This window comes from Halyomorpha halys, unplaced genomic scaffold (assembly GCF_000696795.3).
Source record: "Halyomorpha halys isolate HHAL.00 unplaced genomic scaffold, Hhal_1.1 Scaffold596.1, whole genome shotgun sequence".
Classification (NCBI taxonomy): domain Eukaryota; kingdom Metazoa; phylum Arthropoda; class Insecta; order Hemiptera; family Pentatomidae; genus Halyomorpha; species Halyomorpha halys.
In genome coordinates, this window is record NW_027106269.1 from 874,409 (window position 1) to 900,326 (window position 25,918).

The window sequence follows — 25,918 nt, forward strand, 5'->3', positions numbered from 1 at the left end:
TATATATAATCCCATTTTTAAGTTAATCTAAAATATATATAACATATTCCAAGGCTTCTAAACAGATAATAACATTCATGATTGTTGATGTTCAATCTACCGATCGATTTCTATACATTGCTTGTAAGTGCTACATACTAGGTGACAAACACATATAAAATTCTTCGACGTTTTTAATGAAAAACCTTTGTAAATTTATTTAAAGGAAATAAATAAAATGTAAGCAAACAATAATAATAAAAATAATTATAATACGATTTTAAAACACTAGACAGTCAATAACGTAATTTTGACGTACCCTTTCCTGGCAAAATTGGCCAAGTAATGAATGAAGCGCTTAGAAACAGTGATGTCTTCGGCAGTGTAGTTTTGCGGGAAGTGTGGCAGTCCTCCGGTCAGAGGCAGCCCAAGTGCGTAAGGGATGTCTTCTCCACGGACGCTCCCGGTCCTCTGTAAAAGAAAAAGAAGTCGATGACATTTTGAGGTACGGAGCTAACCACAAGTATAAAATAAAATCAATTAAAATATTACGGGATGGATATTATTTTAATTAATAACAATATTGACTGAAATCAGAACAGCGATAACAGTGAATTATGACTTGCATCATCTTAAATATTACATAGAAAACAAAAATGTTTGCATATGTATTAAACAATAGTGGCTACGGATAAAAATCTTTTAAATAAGTAAAAAGTTAAATTTATTATATACTAAGTACAATGATTTATATGTTGTAGCAGATTAATTAATTAAGGCAGCAGAAGAAGAAACATATAAATAAATAGAGTAATATAAATATAAAAATAAAAATAATACATAAAATATAGAAAAAAAAACTAATGTAGATAACTCAATAAACCTCTAATAATATTCTATAACCTATAAAATGAGATCGTCAGAATACAATTGAAGGATTCCAATGAAAAAGTCATGAAAAACAGCCAGGAAAAACTCATTATTCAACGTTATTGATATCATCGCCACAAAAATTAGAAAACATACAGCACATCACACATCAAGAGTCCAACAAGACAAATCAATCATAGACAGCTCTTCACTTTATAACATGGTATGCAGCACACAAAACGTAGTATGGTTCCAAAGGTCTTTTTTTTTATATAAGTTGGTAATTATGATATAAGAAGTACATTATAAAAATCACATGTACTTTTATTTATTCTTTTCTTAATATTACAACTTTTTTCCAGGAGAGGAACAAGTTTGTTAAAATTAATTATTGTTCATTACCCCTTCTAATTAAAAAGCTCTATCGATGATCGGGACGCGGCTCATAGGACGAATTTTGAGTGGTGTATATTATGTAACCACGCTAATATAATTAAATTGTAAATTGTTTACATAATTTCATGGGGTAGCCATAATTAAGTCTATTTATTGGTGCTCAACCCTTGTGTATACAATTTTTTTTTATACATGTTGTGAAATTGCATTTAAATTAATTATGATTTAGGCATAATTGTCATTTTAAAAGTTTTGGGCTATATTTTAACTTCCACTTGTATATTCTTTACATTTATTTATTTAGAAAGATCTAATTTACTAAATATATTATAATGTACAGTTGTAAATAGCAATAAATAAATAAACAAAAAGTAAAATTGAAATAATTAAATTGGATGTAAGGAAGACAGGAGGAAGAACAGCACCCAGTGGTACTTCTCTGGCATTCCTTACATCATCATGTTAGCAAACCCCTCATCCACATTCTTTATAGTCTCCTCCTTGCATTCTCAGGCACGAGAGTGGTAGCCATTCGTCATATATGTGAGTTCGGATGTCCCAGTAATTCATCTAAACGTTTGTAGTAAGTTCGTATGTATTCAGTGACTATTGGAATTTTTAAATCAGTATGTAAAGTTGTTATTTACGTATCTTAGTGCTTTGGTAACAAGTCGTAGTGTATTTTTCCGAATCTATGCGTTATGAATCTACAAATAATTTTTTTTTTTACAGCTCTTGATATTGAATAGACATTTTTAATGAAGGATTCTCAGAAGGAATCTAACTTTAAAACTATTATATTTTTTGTTTTGTTTTTCGATTCCATGCGGTATGAATCTTCAAATTATTATTTTTTTTTTACCTTTTAACATTTAAAGACATTTTTAATGAAGGATTTCCACAAGGGATCTAATTTTAAAACTATTATTTTTTTCGGATTCTATGCGCTATGAATCGCTAAAACATTTCTTATGGCTTTTGACAATGAGCGGAATGTCAAACAAATGTATAGAACAAAATCGTTTTAGAATTTAATGTTCCCAAAGAAACCATCATACATTTAATTACCTCTACTGCCCGAGGGTAATAAAACGTCTGGAATAACGAATCCTAATTATGTATAATTCTCAATTAAGGGTATAACCATTTATATATCTGCCCATTTTGAAACTATTATCTGATTTCCACTAGATTATTTTAGCATTTAGGCTATCATTTGTATCTTTTGGGGTATAGTTAATTTTTGTTACCTTCTTTAGTGCATCTAACTCTGCAATTTCCAAAGGAATGAGGTACTGCAGTTTAATGATTTATTCCGGTAAGTGTTTTGATCCCAGCTCTGAAAACGTAATTAGTCAAAAAATGTAAACAATTTGTTTATGGTTTCAGACGGTTCGAGTGCAAACGGTGCGAAAAATCGAACAGTCCTTAAGAACAAAATCGCTCAATAACTACCTTCCTTCAAGAATTCGTCATCTTAATAGGAGTGTCCTCGACCATATTATGTCTGAAATTATGGCGACTCAATAATTGAAATCCTAAATTTCATGAATTGACGGATTCATCATGTTAATTCAATTCCACATGAAAATATTACTTAGTTTGTTTGATTTTTCACACAGTTTGTAAGCTAATTGTCAAACCCCTAAACAATTGATGGTTTTGTTAAAATTCAGTTCTTGATTTAACCGAAAAAATAAAAATTACGTTATTTATAAATGTTCCTAATAGGAATTGATCAGAAAATTTTAATTTATTTAGAATAAGAATCAGGAATAAAAAAGTGTCTATCCCAAAAGGAATAATAGGATTAGGTACAATGGAGGTCAGAAAACTAACAAAAGGAAAGATATGCAATTGTTATTGCCATTATCATGAATAATAATTAACGATTATCATTATTACACCCTAATTCTGGAGGTGGTAGAGCTATTGATCTGCTGACTGTGATTAGATCAGCGAGTCTACAACCCGTTCTGAGGGAACACGTGCGGAAGAACTTTTTTTCCTCAACAACTTTGCTCCTTGAAGCCCCTTATCAGGAAATCTTATAACCCTCCTTTGTCCTTAAAGACCTTAAGCTGCTAAGGACCAACTAAAACCTTTTGTGGCACTTGCAATTTAGTCACTAACGGGAATTTATTAATTTTTATATAAAGGGATTGTGCAGGAATGCTAAATTTTAGTTATTCAGGATGAGAACATTAAAAAATTAATAATTGAAACTGTGGAAGGTACAATGCATACAAGAAACAAAAAAAGAGGGCTCTCAAATCTTTTTATTTCTATTTTGTAGGTACGTTTTCCGATTTTTTTCATTTTAATAGAATTTATAATTAGAAAAAAAAACTAGTGAAAAAATAACAAAATAAAAAATACGAAAAATTAATGGGACCATATGGGTAAAAATATTATTTTACTTCCATATTCCTTATCTTTATTATTTTATGAAACAATTTAGTTTATGAGAAAAAAAATTATTTTTCGGTGACCAACATAGTATTGTTATATTACGGCTTGAAAATTAATTGTTTTAAAGGGTATTAAAAGTGAATTGATTTTTTTTACACAGGAAAAAATATATAAAATATCGCAAACTCATGAATTTTATTATTTTGAGTAATTTAACTATAGTAGTAACTTTCAGTAATTTTTAATTAAGTAAAAATAAATGTATCGACTTTAAAAGCTGGTATTAAGTCAAGAAACTTGTGTATTAATTGAAAATGGCAATCTAGAAATATATTATTTTTTTTTTAAAAAGTGAAAAAATTTTTAAAGGGAAGTTTCTCAGTAGTGCTACTTACTACTGGTTCAAGCTCGTGAGTAAGTGTGGGGCCTGACAAAAATATAGTTCATGGTGCTTACAGTCTAGTCAAGTTGGAAGTTAACCTAAACATAATTGTAAACTAATTTCATTCAATGAATTGTGATTTCAAAACTATTTGAAAAAATACGATAGCTGATTTTTTTTTAATATTATATACTTTTTACGTTTATAGCCAGTAACTCCTAAATTAGTAGATACAGCTTAACAGTGTTTATAAATAGAATTTACAGGGTTTAGTTGAGGAACTTTTAACAAAACCATCAGTATGTCAATAGTTAAAAAAAAAAAAAATTACCTCTTACATTAACCATGTAAATATATATAAACACATAGTGGATTTAATGGCCGTATATACATACTTTAAAAAATTGAATAAAATTATCCATTTTTACTTGGATGTTAAAAATACCCATCAGAATTTTAACTACTTGTACATACTATTTCTTTATATATTTAAAAATATATTACGAAAAAAATAGTAACATAGTAGAGACATTGCCATAGATTTGGAATCTATAGTCAAGAGTAGACTGAATAAATGTGCGAAATTTCTGTTCTTGTTAAAGCCTGTGTAAGATAATGTTTTTAGCCAAATCTGGATTTTTATTTAACTTAAAATTAGATTAAAGGTGTAACATTTTTACGTAAGCCTACCATCTAAAATTATACAAGATAATAAAGCAAGCATTTTTTATAATCTGATTATTAATAATATATGTAATTATGAGAGATAGTTGACCGTGGATGATAAATGAAGAGAAGATGGTTGGGGGTGCGGTCAATGAAACACAAATAAGTATGACTAACTTATTTTTATTTATTTTTTTTTTGTTAGTCATACTTATTTGTGTTTCATTGACCGCACCCCCAACCATATTCTCTTCATTCATCAATAATATATGTAAGTGACTGATTTCTTTAAGTCAAAATATGATTTGGAACTTATTTTGAAGCCCGATTCACCATATTTTTTATCTTTTAAGATGATTTTTAGTCATTTATTAGTTGAAATTTACAACTGCAACTAGACAACAAGTTGCCAAGTAGGATAGTATAACTTCAATTGTTGATTAACTATCAATAATATAAGATAATAGGAAAGAATAATATCTTCAGAATTTTTTTCTATTAAACTTCTTCTATGATAATTGAAAACGGAAGGAAAAAATACAAATTAAATAATCAGTGTATAAACTTTGGAAAAAAGTGTCCAACTTACACTCAATGTGGAAATCTTTATATTTATTTTCAGGTAAAAATGAACTCAAACCATGTCAAATAAACAAGAATAAAAATAAAATTAAAAAAAAAAACTAATTGCAATAGAGTATCTTAAGTATATAATTGTCTAAAATTATTTTTTAAAATTTCTACATCAATTCTTCAGTGTAGTTGTAGCTTCTTTATCTCCGAGACACCGTAAATTAAGACTTCATGAATATTGGAGTTTACGAATTATATTTACTAGCAGCATTCCCTTATAATACTGAAAATATTCTCAATAACTATCTTTCCATAGTGAGGCGTGTTGAATGTCTTCAAGTTCCTTTTCTAATTAAATGCATATTTTTTCTTCATTTCTCGATCTCTCAGCATTGTTCTTTTTTTAAACAGTTTTTTTAATTTTAATAAAGTAGAATGACATAAGATATTATAATGATGTTTTTACAAGATTATCATGAGATCATTAGGAAAAAGGTCGTCTAAACCAATTTTCCTCTATAACACAACTTCCTAAATCCAATCACATCCTTAATTCTTCAATCTTAATTCTTTATGTGATAATAATAATTAATATAATAATAATAATTCTTTATAAAAATTATTTATATAACTATTATTTAGAAAAGAAATATAATTGTGCGTTTTTCTCATAATAAATAAATTTTAAAGATTAAAAGTAACAGTGTGAGAATGAGACCGGAGTTGCCCTTTGTGTGTGTTAGAATTCTAGGTTGCCTCATGGGATGTTTGAGGAGAGCAATGTAGAATTACACCAGGGCATCTCCAGTATGCGGCCCCAGTAGCAGAGAAATGTGAAAGAAAGAAGAAAGAGAGTCTTTAGTAGAAATAGCTGAAGGAATAATTTAAATTTAACACGAGGCCTTCCTAAGAAGGGGATTGGAATTTTCAATAACCTCTAGGCCGGGATACCGGGAGCAGTTGGAGATTCCATGGATTGAAAATAGAATCACGTCTCTGGTGCGGCGGCTGGGGAAAGCGCCACTCCTGTCCCCGGCATATCTTTATGTATTTGGAAACAGTTCCTCTTCCAAATAAGGGATCCGTGTTTGTACTGTTACCTACTTGTTAGGTCTCTATTGTGAAGTAACATATCTACGGGCGGGAATCAAACATCTGCAAGCGCGGATAAGGGCACTTCACCTTACCCCTAGAGCAAGAATAAGAGAAGATACATAGTTACTGACAAATAATCTGTAACAACAAAAGCCTCAGAAGATTAAATATTTTATAGACTTCTAACATTAAGATTTTAATTTTATTCAATCCTAACCCATTAATTCTTAATCTTTCATCCTTAACAATCCCTGATAATCCTCCGAGGCGTCTGAAAAGAAGATGGCCACGGGACCTTCTAATTTAAATTAATGTTTGAAGTACCACCAATGGGTGGTTCCTTCCCAAGATTTTCAAGTGTATATGAAACATACTACATATTTACCTATTGTATTATTTTGTACAGTTGTAAATTACATTAAATAAATAATTAAAAAAAAAATTCAAAAAGTGAGTATACAATTTCTTTTAATGATTACTTATAGGAAACTGCACTGCACTAGCATGGCTTCCTTGAAATAATATAGTTGCTGTAGAATTATTATAACCCGTGAAAAATTATTCATATAAATTTAATGTTTTGTCACATTCATATTTATTTTTAGACGTAAATAGTATATTTATAGGGCGGAATTTAACCAAAAGGTATAATGAAACTCCAGTTTCACCACATTCCTTGATTACTTTACAAAGAATATTATCAGTTCTCTTTGGTTCATAACATTATAATTTTCCGGTTGCTATTTTGACTTTATCTTTACTCGGTTCTTCTATCAATGGGTCAGCACTCTAGTATTCAGGAAGAGGAGATAAAAAGGAATGTATCGAAAAAATGATTAGTTGACGGAAGAATATAGAATGCTGAATTAAACCAACTGCTTCCGGTAAATTTAATTCTGGTTATAGCAGAGGTTCCCAATTTTTTTCGATTTGCTCCCTAAATAATCGGATTTTTTCTTCAAAGTCCTTAATACATAAAATGTTTTTCTAAATTTTTGCCTATCTTGAAAAATTGAAAAACTTTCCCATTTAAAAGCGAAAAATTAAAAAACAGATATTTACTATTTTGCGACTAAAGCATGGGTGAGGAATCCGTGCTTGCGCATTAGCCGTTTCAATAGATGCAGATTGGAAAAAAAACAATGAAAGACTCGAAAGTTGCGAAAGTTTTGGAATTTTGTCAGCATACACAATTATTAGCGCGAAAATCTAAAATTCCAAGAAAATTGCCGAATATCGCGGCGCCCTCATGACGGCACCCCGGGGCGCCGTGGCGCACACTTTGGGAATCACTGGGTTATAGAATTGCTGCGAATATGATGGGGGTGTAAGGTTGAGGGATTAAGTAACGTACGAATCCCTTAAACTTTGTACCGACGGGAAAACGTCCGAAGAGCAGACCGAAACGTAGATGGGAATATTTCATTAAATCTAATTGCGATAAAATATATCCACAGGAGAGGTGTATACAGAAAACGATTGGTGGTATTGACATGGAACCTTCGAGCTCGCCAAGCCTTTATCATTTATTTCTATAAATAAAGGAATTATTTTCAAACCTTGATTGGATTTGATAACTACTAATAAATCCAAAGTGATTCCCAGATCCAGATTTCTTTAGCTACTATTCTTCACTTAATAATATAACATAAAAACATTTATAATAATTATGACATAAATCTGAAAAGCCGGAAATTTGGAGTCTGAATAGGGCAAACGAACGATATTTTGATGTTTAAAAAGGATTTTTTCGAGCTGTTTAATGACATTTCAGTAGAAAAATGTTGCTTGTGAATCGAAATGTTTCTTTTGTTCACGATATTATTTATAAAATATATATGGATTTATAATTTATTGATATGATTTTAAAATAATTTATATTTATTTTAATTGATTTATATGGTTTTAAAATATATATTTATATATTTTAGTTTTGCAATAAATTTAACATTTTTTTTTTTTTTTAGTTTTTTCGTTTAATGCTTTAGAAGTTTTTCGTAAATTGAATATTTAATAGAAAACAAGAAAAGTTAAGTTTTAATCAATATATTCAAGTAAAATTTAACATCTTAATGTATTCTGTAAAGTTCTAACCATTTTAAACATGGTTGGGAAATATTATGCTTAATAAAGAATTTGAATCTTTAAAGTCGTCCTATATTCGATAGTTTCCTCATAGACGGTATTCAAGTACAATAGGAACGGCATTATCCTCTGTACCCAATATTTTTAAAATTAAAATTAAACAAACAAAGAACAGGGGTGGAAACGATATAAATACTGTAAATCAAACATAGTGACTTATTTTAATTGATACAATTAATTTATGCTCACTCGGCTGCCAAAATATAATTTGCGTTATTGTCAATAATATTGGTTTACCACTTCCTCGTTTTGATGCTATAAGATAATCTTAAATTAAAAAAAAAACAATATTATTAGGAAAAACATTAGTTAAACTGATAAATTGCTTATACACTTTTACTGGGCTTATCTTTATCAAGAAATATGTACATGACTACATTTTGTAGGTCATATTATGTAATAAATAACAGTGAAATAAAAAGGAATCGGTAAACAAAAAAAGGTGAGCTCATTATTTTATTAGTTGTTTGTGGAGAAGGAGTACCAATATCAATTTATCTGTATGTAACTGCAATCGTACGTGTAATATTCAAATAAAGTATGCTGAATTACCAATTTTATTACTTTTATCTCTGAAAGGAGGGAATGCCGAAACGCTTCAAAAAATACCGCTCCTTTGAGCTTGTCATCTTTATCAAATTTCAAATATGCATTTACATCCGAAAAGAAGATACCGAAAAGCAATGGTTACATACTTTACAACATACAGAAAGCGAAATATATATTACTTTAAAATTTAATTGCAATGAATATCAAAAAATTACTTCACAATTTACATATTAATTAAAAATTAATAACAAAGGTTAAGAATTGTTCAAACAATATTCTACATCTTCCTATTTTTTAAAAAAAATGAAGTAAAGTTTTTTTCAACAATGACTATTCATTATACTTTTTTCCCTTTATTCTGAAAAAGGGAGCCTACTAAATAAATTAAAGTAAAATCATGTTCCACTCTATATCTATTGTAAAAATCTTATATTAATTAAAGAATAAAGGTGCCTTTATCAGAGTATGGCCTATCCTTCATGTCAAATTTATAGTCATTTTGCATCTCCCAAAAGTCACTACAATTGCAATATTTAATAACAATGATTATTTATTTATTAATAAATACTTTAATTTTAAAAAAATAGCTTATTCTTCTTATAATCTCAGTACGCGTTCGCAAATTAATACAATTTAACTTTTCGGATTTTTTTTTTATAGTTATTATAGGCTAAGTCTCTTGCCTAATTTACAAAATAAAATTGTTCGGAAGCACAGGTATCGATTTTTATTAAGTTTTTGGAATAGTCCTTTTTTGGAAATATTATTAGATTAATGGAAGTGTAGATTTTTGAAATACTATGGATTTAAAGATCCTGCGTTTAAAAATCGATTTAATTCAACGTTTTAGATTCCTACGTAGGTGCGTTTATTGATTTTGAAAATATGATCAATTTTTACGATACCTTATTCTCGTATTGATTTATTATCAATTTTCTTTGTTCTTGGCGTCTCTGATTCTTTTAGGTCAAGACCAAATTTTTAAAATAAAATCATTTTAAAATACAATGATCGCGAATCGATTTATTTTATTTTTACGAATTATAATGATGTTAAAATTCATTATAGAGCTAACGGGCATTGTATGGTCAACTAGACATAGTAAGTGTAATAACAAAGGAAAGGCTGAGGTGGCTCGGGCATGTGGAGCCTATGAAGGAGGATGCTTCTTGAAAAGCCGGGTGGTAATCGAAAGCGTGGAAGCCCCCGAATGAGATGGCTGGATGATCTTAAGCCAGACCTCCGCCAACTTGGTATTAGAAGATCTGTGATAAGGGCATGCCCATCAAGGGGAATAGTGGATAAAAAAAAATTAATAAATAAAAAAAAATAGGGCTAACTGAGAATTAGTTTTTCAAAATAAGATAAATTTTTAAATAATTAGGTTTTGTACCTTGCTATCATATATGATCAAAAAGTCAAAATAAATCCTGACGTAATACGCATATTTTTATAATGAATTGAAAATATATTTTCCTGAAAATCTACCCATCATATAACCCAATATTTGACTTCATGAAGAAATGAATCTAGAATGTTAAAATACATTGATAAGTGAGGGTGAGATTTTTGAAAAATCGATTATGTTTTCAAATTCTTGGCCTTGGATACTGTGACCTCCAAATAGAAGTCTAAAAAGTTAAATTAAAACCATAAAAGAGTAACTGATTTAGTTCCATTTTCACAAGTCCCTTTTTAATTTCATAGTCAATTATTTATTAATTTAGAAGTTAAAAATAAGTTTGTTCTAACGCCAACTTTTGATTGTCAAAACTGTCAACGCAATACCTTTTTTTAATTTAAAAACCATGAGTCCACAAGCTTATGATATTTATTAGACCTTCAAAGTTGATCATTACAACAAGCCTAATAAAATATTTTATATTTAGAAAGACTCTAACTACAAATAAAAAAAATTCTGTACCACTACTTATCCATGAAGGTTCAGGGGTGCAGTGCTTCTTAAGAAAGTAATGATACTAGACCAACGGTCGTGAAAGGTGGTGATTGTGTCAGAATCACGTTCCACCACCAGATTTTTACCCCAATTAATGGTCCTCATTTCATGTGGCTCGATGGACTCTAGTGGGCTCCCGAAACAACAGGGACTCACAGCTACAGTAAAATAGAAAATAATTATCCACCACAGCTGGACTCGAACAAGAGTAGCACACTGCCTTACCACTGAGCTATCCCTCCCTTTATATTATTTTATTTAAATAAAAATATTTATGTTCTTTAAAACCTTTTTTTTAAATTATTAAAATATTGAAAACACATGTTTGTTTTAGATCTTTTGGTGAGATGTTTTCATACCAGGTTATTCGAAAAAATAATGTTTTGCGTTTGTGTTAGAAAGAACATTGTTTTTTGGTATTAGATAATCAAAATCCATTCGAAACAGCTCAGACACGAGTTTGAAACGTTAGGATAAAGCCTCGAAAATTTACTTGGGTTTTTCATAAATTATTTAACTAAAAAGTTTTCCTTAATAGTCCTATTAAATTTGTACAACTTTTTCTAACGTTAGCATTTGAACTTTTATTATCTATATTACGTCAAGGGGTAGAAGAAAAACAGGGCAGTACACTACTGTGCCTAGTTTGTAAAGTAATTCAATTTCAGTTATTGGCTCAAAGTTAATGTTCAAAAATATTGTTGGTTCTTATACATCAGTGAAATTTTCGGCATTGAGCAAAATTGGAATCAGAAAATGTCGATTCCTGTCCATAGATTGCATTTGACCTATTACAGAATGTAAACTAGTATAGGAGCCCTAAAAGACAAAACATAGGAGCAACAATTGCGGCGGGGGACCCGGAACCAGGACCGCAGCCAGCAACTGAGGGATGACAGGACACCGCGGCTAATTAAGCCCAAGTTCCACAACAAGCCTTCCTCGGAGAGTTGTGGCAACTAATAACATTGCAAAGTCCAACATCAGCTCTTCCCAGCTCAATATTCGGCTCTGTCAGGAGATTACCAATCACAGAAAGTCCCCAATTAAACATAAGGGTGAAAATTATTAATATATAATATTTTGTAATAATATACATAAGTTGCAGGTGGATAAAAAAAAAGATAATTTTCGTTTCATTCCAATCCATGATGTATTCCCTCCCAAAAAAAAAGGAAATAAATATAAAAGATGAAACAAAGTGCTTGTCACCATAACTGCAAGTGACATCATTTGGTCTCCAACATCACGACGGGTATTAATAAAATATAAATTAAGTATTAATTTTCAATTTTGTTCAATTAATTTCTAATTTTTTTTAATTTAATATTTTCCCCCTCAAAAAATTATAAAAAACAACTATTTTGTAAAGTTAGCATATATTTTATTACAAGCAATGTAACATTCAATATATATGTTAAAACGTGTTTTTATTTTATTTTTTTTCTCAGCTGTAAGAGTCCATTAGACGAAATATTTGAGTATATTTCGATTTTTACTTCTTTTTTTTAACGAAAAATGATTCTAATGAATTTACATTTAAAAAATCATAGAAATCTAGGACGGATACATCGTACACTCCTCTAATCTTTCCTTAAACAACTTATATGAGTTTTCTTTTTTTAGATATAACTTTCATATCAAAACACACAAGAATTTTCAAGGAATGTCAATCACCATCATATGAAATGACACTGAAAGATAAGCATAAAAATGGATAAAATGTATAGAATGATTAAAGAAGAAATATTTAAAGTGATCTCTCAAATTGACTAGGTAAGTTTGGTGATCCTTTATTAACCAGAAACGGTCCTATTGATTATCTCTGTGACTTGGAGTGAAGAAATGAAGTCCAAATTCTATATTCATAAAAAATATTCAGAAAAACTGATAGTTACAAAGGGATATAAACAAAAAATATTTTTTTCTGAGAATCTGGTTTGGTAGAGCATTTAAAAGTTAAAATATATATTTTTTGCTCAAGGCCTCCTCCAGCAAGACATATGTAGCCTCAGTGTGGGAATGTCTGAAGGGGAGATGCATTTTCCGGGCCCACCGAGAAATAAACTTAGACTGTCCCAGGTGGGAATCGAACCTAAAATGTATTAATCAATTTGGGAACCTCACGCCAAATAGCACGTATACCGCGTCCTGTAACTCAAATAACTGACAAACAACATTGTATAAGCAAAAGAAAATGGGCATTAGTTGCTAAAAAATTAATCTTTTTTTTAATCACTTAATTTTAAACTTGCGTCAAAATAACAGAATATTTAAATTGGAGTCATGAAAATCGCTCATTTATATTTTATCGAGTCTTCATCTGGCTGGACGGAATGTCTTAATATGTTACTGGCGTTCAGTTTAAAACATGCGGGAATTAAGATCACTAAGATGAAACGTTGAAAACGGTGAGCAAAAAAAAATTGGCTCATCCAAAAGATAAATGAGCAAATTTTAAGAACTTTTTTCCGAGATCTCTTTACTGGACCTAATTTAACTAAGTTTCATTAAAATATAGGTGATGGCTCCTAATCGATCCTCCAAGAAAAAACATCATAATGTGAGTGACGTACACAATTTATTTTAGATTTAGGTTATCGTTGCTAAACTACAGATTTTATGTTTTATAATATGGGAGAATAATATTAATTTTTTGAGCTTTTGAAACTTCCGAATATTTTAGGAAGATTTGGAACGAACAAAGTATAAATTCGTAATCAGCATACCGACATATTTAAATGAGCTCGTTTGCATAACTTTTCAGGCTAAAATCCCATTGGACTGGAATAGCTCCCAAACATAAAGAATATTAATATATGATACTTAAATAGCAGTTTTAGATCAATGTTATACAGGTCATATGAATTATTATACATAATTTATATATTATATATTGCTGTTTGCAAATATTTAAAAAAAAAATAAGTTTGATGATATCCAATATTCCTCCGACTCGGTGTAAGTAGTTGCAATGTAGTCCAACCTTTTCCTTGACAGAGGTCGCTGACATTCACATAAGTAATTCTTTTGGGGCATACTGGAAGATCGGAAAACAGAAAAAAAAGGTATGAATTCTTTTTAGTAATTTATTAAGGAAGAAAAAAAGGTATGAATTCTGTCTCATTTCTTCCTTTATTCATTATTTTATTCTTATTCCTCTTTTTTCACCTCATAGTTTGTATTCGATAGTCTACCAACTCAAAGGTTGTCAGATCGAGTCCCGGTCCCACTAGGGCTTTTTTCAAGCATGGAATAATACAAAACTTCACTCATAACCTCCACCCGGGCATTAGTGAGGCCCGTTAGCTAATGGATGGCACTCACAAAAAATAGGCGTGGGAGTGACGAACCCACCCTACGAAAAAACCACGTCAAGAAACCCATGAGGGCTTAGACCTCCATGGTCTGCCGTCCAAATAATAATGTTAATATCCGTTTTCATTTATTATTTATAACCTTTTATTTTTCTTATTTAATTTTTACGTTCCATTGTATACCCTTGTAATTTTCCATTTATGTTTTACTCATGTTAAGTGTTTTTATCTTTTTTAGCCCTGACGAAGCCCTGCAACGTAGGGCGAAACGTTGTCTCAATTAAAATAGTTGTTACTATTTGACTTCTGTTTGACCGCACCCGGACCATATTCCATTTATAAATATCTCTTTTGTGTTTTTTTAAATTCTTTTTATCGTATCTTTATTTTATTAAATACTATTCATGCCATGCTAAACATTGGTTTCGGAATTCCATCGGGAATTTCTGCAAGAGCTGCCGGAAATGCGACCAACCGAGGAAGAAGGTAGGATGACAGAAGGCTTGAAAGCTGCTCATTACTGATTCCTCTGTTGGCCAGCATGCACAGTTTCTACTGGTTATGAATTCTGAAACAGTCTGGGTCAGACGTGACTCGACGGGCCTCCTGTTTATTTATACACAAAATTATAAATGGTAAACCTCTCAAGTTGAGCCTATAAATTCTTCACTATCGTCAAATTATACCGTCATTTTTAAGATTTATGCTCTTATAAATAATGGCAGGCGGTGTTCTGGTCAAATGCGATTTGTCGATTATTGGTGTCAGGGAAATGAATTCTAAGAAATATTTCGATGGTAAGAAGTAATAATTATAACTGTTTTTATGTTGCACATAATGTCGACTAAATTATGGGTGGATTGATTTCTTTATTTATACTACAAGCCCGGTTCAAATGATCCGGTGTAGAATTTTTTAAGTAATTTTTCAGTACTTTTTCATTATTTTAAAGATATTACTTCGTGACTTTATTTTGATTTGAAAAAATCTTAAGAAGATGATTTTTTTATTAAATAGTTTTTACGTTCACGGCATGCTGTTAAATTGTTAATTGATCGTCTAAAGAACAGCTTTCTATTTCTTTAGCATATTTTATCATTTTTAGGATTTTTTTTATTTATTGATAAATATTACAGTCTGCCACAAACTGGTGCTATAAGTAAGGTGATAAATGATCTCATTCATACAAGAATTTAAAAAATAAAAAAAAAAAAATTATATAAATAAAATTTTTAAAAAATCTATAAAATTAATTAAAATCTTTATATGTAAGATAAATAAATAACCGTATAAATAAACGGTAAGATAAATAAAATTAACATAATTAAACTATGTACTTGAAGAAGTAAGGATAAAATAAGTCAAATTTTGAACTAATATAACAATAAAAAATATAAAAGTAATAACATAAATGCACTAATCACATTTTAAACATTCCATTGTTTAGAGTAACAAGCCACAATTCGCCAACGTAAATAACAGTAGGAAGAATGATAGTTTCATAATTTTTAACCGTTAAGTCTCTGGATAGACTGAGCGAGCAGAAAAATTTTAAAATCTTGAACTTCCTTATTTTAATTTCGCCCTCATTTGTTCACCCCTTTCCCTCCTTTTTTCTAGTTACAGTAAACATACAATATTTTATCTTGGTAATATGATTGTCAAACACATTTTTGAGGAATGCAATCATTACAAAATAACTCTGCATCAGGTAGGGAGAACAAAAAATGTTCAAATGACATTAAGAAACGACAAATCCGTAATAGAAAGTGTAATCAAATTCATCCATAAGTCTAACTTAATAATCAGCCCTTAATTATTGTAATTACCTACTAACCTTGCTTTATTTTAAAAATTAGAATAGCCCCTTATCTACTTTTCATTACTATCGTTACAATTTAATATTATACAAACTATAGTTGCTTGGTCAAATAATATTTTAAACCCCACGCAAGTGGATTAGTGCGGACCCGCACATCATGCCAAAGATATGACTCTCTGGAATAACTATACCTTACCAAAGCCAACAACCAACAGGCGTTGATGACCAGGCTGTTAAACGCCCTTTCAAAACAAACAAACGTTCAATATTTAACTATCTTAATTTATTTCAATACCTATTTTCTCACTAGCTTCTATCAACAGAGTTGTTTGTTGTTTTATTGTTTCTTCGTCTTACTAGTTAGAGTACCAAATCGTCAGCGAGCTCCAGTACAGATATTTGTAGAGTTAAAACCTTTTCGGTATTCATCACCTTTTTAGTAACACATTTTAGGGTTGAATAAACAAAGAATAACGAGAGACTTGTTTTGAACTCAAACGTTTCAGAATAATAATTACTAAGCCGAACCTTATTAGACGTTTCGGTCATGCACATCAGTACAGATTTACTTATTTCCTTTCGCCTTCAACATTTTTATTTTATATAATCAAATAGCAGCCATTTACAAACTATCTATGCTGTTTGTGGCAAACACTTCATCGTCAGCTACTTTTGTCCAATATAATTTATTATTCTCTACGCTGTATTTCCCTCGATTTTTTCAGCACAACGTAAACATGATTAGCAAAAACCTCGCAAGACTTGTCGACATATTTCCATTAATTTAGCATTTCGTGTCCATTGAGGCTCAACAAAAATCTTGGAAAAATATTTTACTTGTCAACTACATATACAATATTTAATATATTAGTCAATTTTCCTACCTAGCATCTTAACCACGTTCAAAGATAATGAGGCATCTTAATTCACTAACTATTCTTTATTTATGACCTTGGTATCTAAAATATTTATATCAGCTTCTGCATTCATCCATAATCCTATGCATTATTATGAGTTTTTTTTTTATATATCAGATTGATAGCATGCAGTTCCAAATACTAAATTGCATAACTAGATACAATTTTGATAATAGTACTTTTTTTTCCTTAAATGTTTCAGGTCAAGCAAAAGTTTCTCACTAAACTACTCCACACTAACTACTTCTAGAGCGGTCCTAAGCCGGAACAACACTTTAAGTTCGTTTATAACACTTAAGGGGAAAAGTTCATGTTTTAACAGTACTTCTGAATTTTTTTTTTTTTATTTGGATCCTTATACTACCTCAGTAGTTTGCTATTTTGGTCAAAGTTTTGTGTTATCTAATTTTAATTAAAAAAAAAAAATGAATCTGAAAGTTTAGCATCACAGACTAATTAAACCAATAAGTTCTAAAAAAGCGTTATCAACTTTTAGGCATCAAACTAGAAGATAAAATGTTTCGCTAAATTATATATAATTAATAAAATTGTAATTCTCTACATTTTCATAATTATTATTTTAATCGCGTAAAGTAATAAGTAGCTAAATAAGGAAATTAATAATATAACGACTGTGAATTTTCTGTCTTAAATACAATTTTAGAATTTTTGGTTTATTGTAGTTAATAATATATAAGTATTATTAAGCAGGTGAACTGTTTTAATTTTTACTTACCATTTATGTTAACTGCTTTAGACAGTCTCCTAATAATTTTATATTGACGTATATTATAAAATTACTAATCCGTATCCAAAACGTATCCATAGCTGAATCACAGAGTTTTCCCGCACATCAATTTGAATTCCGCCCTAGGCATTCCACAGTTCAACAAGGCGTCAGCTCTTGAAAAGAAACAATACTGCTCGGCTGCCTTTCTGGACATAGCGCAAGCTTTTGATCGGGTATGACATGCCGGATTACTTTTCTAGCTCAAGTCCACATTACCTTTCCTTCCATACAAGCCTTATGTCTTCCTCCGCTCCTATCTCTCAAATGGTATCTTTCGAGTTCCCAGTGGTTCCGAATAATCAAATATCTACCCCATCGAAGCAGGAGTTCCTCAGGGTCCTGTACTCTACACCCTCTTCACAGCTGACATTTCCATCAATCCCGACACGTTCCTGGTAACATTTGCCGATGATACAGCTATCCTATCAACCCATCCTGATCCTGTAACAGCCTCATCCAATTTCCAAACACACCTCACCCGGATAGAGTAATGGTGTAACCAATGGCGAATAAAAGTCAACGAATCGAAATGCACCCATGTAACTTACAATCTCCGCCGCAGCTTCTCTCCACGTGTTACTTTTAATAATAATCCTCTTCATCGTAGACAAAAGACTGGCCAAGAACCAACATACTAGACTTAAAAGACAAAAACTCAATAGACAATTCAGCCAACTATACCGACTGCCTGACCTCTCATCTCTCACTAGAAAACAAACTACTAATTTATAAGACTATACTCCGACCTATCTGGACCTACGGACTTGAACTTTGGCGAACAGCTAAACCGTCAAACATCAAACGTATCCAATCCTTTCAATCCAAAATCCTTAGAACCATAGTTAATGCACTCTATAACAGAACACTATACCATGACCTTCACATCCCTTTCGTCTTTGACCTCATACCAACCAAATTCTCAAAATTCCATTAACCTTTCCAACCATCCTAATCCTTTGGTTCAAACCTAATCTTGTTCCAGCCATCCCTACAGCTCACCTAGAAGGTTGAAACGTCAGTGGCCCAGAGACTAAAATAAAAATGGACAATTGGAGTTCTAGCAATGGTCAGATTCTCTACTCAAGATGCGGGTTTTCAGCAAGAGGGATGCGCTGGAATATTTTGGGCTCTGCTCTACCCCTCACACGTCGGGGATACAGTGGGCTCAGGGATCCTCAGGTCGATTATGTAAATATTGTATATAAGAGTGTAAATGTGACTAGAGAGTATATTATTTTTTTTTCATACTCATTATTTGATTATGTTCAATTTATTTATTCTTCTATTTGTATATATTTTAAGAGACATTTGTTATTTTTTTTTTTTTTAGTTCTACTACTGGGTATTTTCTCTACATGCTGTATCATATCATTATGTCATTATGATCAAATTTACTTGTTGTATTTTTTATACAGTTGTAAATATCAATAAATAAATATTTTTTTAAATTATTTATTTATCTTTTTATTTATGTATATTATACTAAAATAGTTACAAATATTTATTTGCCGACGTTTCGTCTCACTTTGCAGGGGCAACAAAATAACTAAAATATGTTGACATTGTAATACTTAATGTTGTAGATCTTATTTTTTTTTTTCATTTTTATATATTTTTTCACTTATTTTTTAGGAGTGAAACAAAGTCCAGTAATTCAAAAGTTTATTGTGGACAAAGATTCAACCATTTAATTTTATACATATATAGATGATATGATAGGACGGTAACTATGGTAACGTATTTTATAACAACTAACTTCTCTGTATCAATAAATACAATAAATTGTTAATACTGGTCCGGTATAGATGATTTTTTCTTATTATTTAAGACGATTTTATTAGAATTTTAAAAATATTTTTTCTAAACATAATATATATTAATGAAATCAAAAATAATTGTTTCTTATTCCTTGAAAACAAGCAGATTGATTGGTGTACAATAACTTTGAAAAAAAACCTTTATTTTCCGAGCTTGAAACCAAAAACGCTTAATTTTGTTCATAACTTTTTTTCTACTTGAGAATTCGGGGATTCCATTGTCTTTAAACCTTCTCATGCCGAAAAATAAACTACACGTAAATCAGTCCAATAAATCAAAAGCTTATTGTGGACAAGGATTAGACCTTTCCGGTTTATATATAACTTAAGAAAGTTTGCTTTTTAAAAAAGCTATATCTCGAGAACTATTGGACGTAAATAGCTCTTTTAGGGCTAATATTCCAGCAAATTTACTCTTCTTTAATTAATGTTCTCTTAGATTTTCTAGCGTTGTTGTTATTTTTTAAGATATAGAGCTACGAATGAAAAATTAATGTTTTCTTAAGGTTTTGAAACGGCCGCCATTTTTTATTCCCCCTACTTGTCTTCTCGGCTCTTGTACTATTATGTTTGATACGGGTAATCCATGATTCTTAAAAGCCAAAATTTCCTTTGACTCCTATCAATAAGAAAGTCCGGTTCGGTAGTTTGTGTGAATTCACGTTTCCCCTAAAGACTAGGGAGGTTTACTTTAGTTTCGTGAGAACAACTGACTTGTATAAATTAGATAGTATAAACTTTAATAGTATTAGCTAATAAGCACAATAGAAACTTTACACATAGCCGTTGAGATAAGCCACTACTTTATGGTGTTAAAGGAATAAGTTGGAATCCCTGTAACTGTATATTATACACACAAGTTGTTCGGTCGAGAATCTCATTTCAGTTTAAATGGTTTCTATAATATCAATCTTGAATCCCCTTCATTACTTTTTTATATATATTCTTCAATCAAGCTTAGAATATATTTAAAATTTATTCATTTTATGAAAGTACGACACAGCGAAAAGGAATAATCAAAAAAGGAATTGCTTGGTAATTTTGCAGATGTTTAGATTAATATTTAATAACTATATTCATGCATCTCCATAATTACAAATAAACAAATAACTTCACACGTGTATTATCATCAATTACCTTGTATATTATCTTAATTAATATTACATAATTACAATATAATTTTGTAATATTAATTAGGACTACATAAAATATATAAAGAAAACTATATAAAACCTAGCACTATTGCATTAATATAATCTGTCGATTAATGATATAAATATTTTGTTATTACTTAATTAATTTTATAATTTAAGGCGTTGAAACTAAGAGGGACGTTTACATTTCATTTACTCTATTAGGAACATGAAGTAGGTAGGTTAAATATGGGAATATATTACAGAATACCAGGGCTATAACTAAATAACCCTAGTATACGGTACAATCTACGGGATACCAAAAGAAAAAAAAATTGTCAGGTGTGACACTATTAAAGAAAATCGGTGATATTAGTTTGAGGATCAGTCAAGTAGCATAAAAAATACAAAAAATTTTTTTGGAAGATCGCAGATTGACCATGTGTAGTAATAAAAAAGGATAAGATCCGGGTGAAGTCAAAGAAAACTCAATTAGTGATTAAGATATCTATATCGGGCCAACGTTTCGCCCCATGTTACAGAGCTAAAAAAGATACAAAAACTTAAATTATGTAAACATAATGTAATGTAAATTAAACTATTAATGTTTTAATCACTATTTGAGTTTGTCGTTGACCATCTTCCTTTTATTAAAACGAATTTTAGTTTTTTTAATTAAATATTCTGATAAGACCAAGACAATTGGTCTCAAGCATAAAAATCCGATTAAAACTGAATGCCGAAACCGGTTCTAACCGGTTTCAATAAGTTCCTTACTTAGCAGCCTGTGGTTGCGAAAAGGAAGATAAAACCAACATATTTTTCTGTTATCTTTTAATAGTATATTAGAAAGTAAAGATCGGGCCAAAAAAGATTATAATGCTGACTTGAAAAAAGTTTAATTATCTTCTCCAGACCCTCCCCTCTTTAATATTATTAAATCTACTGTAAACGTATTTAAATGTACAAAGTTTAACTAGTTAGATTTAGCTTTTGCGTTTCCTGGCAAAGAAGATTTAGAGTAATTCCGAAGAGAACTTTTCGAAAAAGAGTAACTTTACAGCTGTTCAGATGATTGCTTTTTATAGACATTCGACTAAATCACGACCTATTTTTTAAATAAGGATAATAAAATAGTCTAGAAGAGTAAAAAAATATGTTTATAAATTCATATAGAAAGGGTTTCTACATAATAAGCGTATTTGAAATAATGGTTTTAATTAATTTAAATAGCTCTGAATTCATTCCAGCATTCAGTAAAAATAAAATATATATTATCCTCAGATGAAGAGAAAGAAAAAAATGTCAGTGGAGAATGTGGAGGAATTTCCGAAAAGATGAACGACTAGGAACAATTACTTTTTTTAAGCTTTTTTACGTTACTTCTGTCAGAAGTCTTGAGACGTTATTAGCAGTATTTAGTAGAACATTTTCTTTATAAATTCAGAGTAAACAAAAATGGCAATTAATCAATTATCAGGACAATATTTCCAAAATCACTCAAAACTTAGAGCCAAGGCCTATAGAATCTAATTAACACCAGAGCTCATCAAGAAACTAATTAGCCACAATTCATATCTGCTAACAACTTTCTGGAGAGGTGAGAAACCCATAAATTAACCCAACCCATCTCCCTCAACCGATTAGTGAACCAAGATAATGAGGTTATTGCGTCATAAGTAAAATAGGCGGCATTGAAACTTATGAAACATTGAATTGGCACTTGAAACAACTCTATAAGATAGAAATTGTATTTTTATGATTCGCACGTGGATAAATATCTTGTCAAAATGATCTTAAAATCTTGATTAAACCTTACACTAACGAAATGTATAAAATTAAAAATAAGTTAAATAAATAATAATGATATGCATTCATAATTATAATTTTTCTTTAAAATAATTTATTTACTGCATATAAAGATATAGGAAGATATCTTTTAACAATTCCTATCATATAGAATTTGTATATAACAATCATTAACTAATCAAAATTTGAAAAATCTTACTCTATAAATAAGTCTTCCCAAATAAATTACTCAACTATTGATTTATCCTAAGTTATAATTTTTGAGTAACAAATGTTCATGTACGAAGTGCTGATGATGTTATGATAAAATGCAATGTAAAAAATAAAATTACAATATTTTCAGGGGTAGTATTACAATATGGTGTGACAGTTTATACTAGACAATAAAGAACTATTGTTGGTCAAATGAAAAGTAATCTAAGTAAAAAGAGAGAGAAAATGAAAGAAAATGTTTAAAACCTGTTCATATTTATTTGACGAGGAAAAAATCATTTAAACATCCTTGTTTTCGTAATCTCCACAGTTAAGAATGATCCTGAGCTGCTGAGCCTTTACCCGTTGCTCTTAAAAGTTAACAACATTTCTTAGGAATTTTTATACTCACAGCTGAAGCTTTTTGAACAGCTATGGGACGACGCACTGTGGTGTCAGAGCGGAAAATTTTTTTCGAAAGGGCTGATTTCGATTATATAGTTTGTGATTCTCACACTATATAAGCTACAGGATCTAGGAACAGCATGATTTTCCCCCCTTTTTCAAGGGTAATCCCATTAATTTAGCCCCGACCTTAATGTTCCGTATATAACCGATCTAGCCCGAACCAGATATTACTCCTTCCATTATAAACTCTCTAACCACTCAAACCCCCTAGTTTCTAATCTTGTATCCTCTTTCATTCCCGACAATCCTCCGAGGCGCCTGAAAAGAAGATGGCCACGAGACCAGCTAATGTAAAATGTCATTAGAGTGCTACCAATGGGTAGTTTCTCTACACGCCTGTAACACTCCAATTTAACTAAGATCAAATGTATTCTAATGTACAGTTGTAAATAGCAATAAATAAATATTGAAAAATAAAAAAAATTAGGCCCACTATCAGAATAATGGAAGTTTGACCATATCACACACTACTCTAAAAGAGTGACATATAATTTTAAAAGAGGTTGAGAAAAATTATCAAATTTTTTTTCCTATTCTACGATGGTGAACTAAACCACACATCAGTCAAACTGGGGAAAAAAATTAGAGTGCTTTACAGCTTTATAAGTTACGAATTTTAAATAAGCATTAAGAACAAGTATGATTACAAAAAAGCTCCAGCTTCCTCATTTATCGGATTAATGTCGGAAGAAGCATAAGAAAGTAATAATAAGGATTACAAGACTTTCAGGATCAGAAACTCGCGGAAAATGTCTTGAATGTCTACCAACGAAGACGTGTTCGACAAGCTACTGGGGGCTTCGGATCCTTTTAACAGGAAGAAGAGACCCGAACCAAAGAAAATACACCTAAAAAGCCGTGATGGGCTAAAGAACTGTTAATCTAAATTTGAACAACCTTTGACTTTAAATCCCTAGTTTATTATTTACTAAATTCTTCAGTCTTTTAAGCTTCCTAGAATTTTTAATATTAATAATAAGTATTATTTAATTTAAATATACACTCAAAATACGCATTGATCAAAATAAAATAGATTAGTACCACCTATTCCGAAAATTTCAGAAATTTTATCTTACCAACAGGCTTTCATTTCATCATTAGTTCTTTAACTTTCTTCAAAATTTCAATAAATACCGTTGAACATTATGGATATTTTTGTTCTGAGACGAATGAGATAATAGATATTAAATTGTTTTTTGGCTCCAGTGTGTGACATACAGTAGTGCAAAAAGTGAAAAAAGCCCTCCAAAATGCAATGTTCCTATTCATGTGGATAATTGAGGTTTTTTTACACTCAAGTTCCTATAAAGGAATTCACCGTGATTGTTTTTCTCATTAAATAATATTTGTGAGGAATTTGTTGACCTAATATTACGATATTTCATCATTGGGAAAAAGTGAGTTTTACTGGTTGTTATTTTGTTTTTAACTAATCTAACAAAAAATATTTCGGACAAGTCAATACTACCGAAAGTTAGTGTTCAAATTTTAGTTCTCCAAAAGTAGGTTTGTTTCTTGAAATATATTTTTCTAAATTTCTACGGCCGCTTCTAATTTAACATATTTAGTTTTTACATATTTTTGATAGACAAGAAAAATGAAATTTATTAACCTTTGTGATGAGACTATTTTCTTATAAAATTTTACATATTGAAGAAACTTATTTGTATGTTTCATTGACGTATGATGTCAGGGGCCTTCCTGGGGTGAAACCAAAATTAGATGAGAACAATAATCAAATTAATTACTATAAATTAGAATAACATTTTATTTGTAGGAAAAATTTATTTTAATGATGGAAAATCAAGATTTATATTTTTACATCTCAAAATATTATCAGAATTTAAAAAATATATAAATATTGAATTCAGCATGCTGAAAAACCCAGGAATTCATAAGAACAACAGAAGATTTAAACAATTTAGAGGTTTTTGCACAAAAACGGAATTTCTCCACCAGGGATGAAAAATTGGACATAGCATTGATTGTAGAGTTTTTCGCTTGACAGAATTTAACAATATGGACACTTAGCAACGGACCTAAGCTCAGGTTTAGCTAAAATCAGATTTTTAGGGCCAACAAAAAAATTAAAAAGTAGATGATACGGAAGTGTTGAAAAACTTAATCCAATAATTATTAACTGAATTTGGGCAACCAACTTTTTCATTTCTCACAAAATTGTATTTTTATAATTTTATTTTTTAGTTGATAAAAGAAAGTTGATTAAACGATAAAACATTTTTTTCTGCTCTTCGATTAATCATTCTAATTTTTGTAGTTGTGGAAGGAAGGAAATTTTGTGCGCTTCTTACCTTGAAAATCTTCCTAATCCATCCAAAAAAAATTATACTCTAACTAATAAAATTTGGCCAATAAACATATTTAAGTTTCATGAATTCGCAATTTGATTTTTTTTTTCTGTTTTGCCTGATTTTTTATTTTCAGAGGATGTTTTTGTTTTTGTTTTATTTATTTAAGTGTTTCGACCACTAGGGTCATTTACACTGAATTTACAAAGTTAGTACATTACTATTAACATATTTACAATGTTACAAGGTGAGAAAGATATATATAATTACAAAGTGAGAAAGTTTAAAAATTAACAGTTACTGTTACAAGTTACATTACA

General features: G+C 30.2%; 1 protein-coding gene across 1 annotated transcript in view; it reads right to left on the bottom strand.

Moving 5' to 3' along the window:
• LOC106684632 (neuroligin-4, X-linked) overlaps nucleotides 1-25,918 on the bottom strand; it is a gene marked incomplete at its 5' end in the record, with an annotated part of 248,080 nt that overhangs the window by 74,188 nt on the left and 147,974 nt on the right. The window contains 1 exon segment of the mRNA XM_067044636.1: nucleotides 299-450. Within this exon segment, the coding sequence (XP_066900737.1) occupies nucleotides 299-450 (152 nt within the window).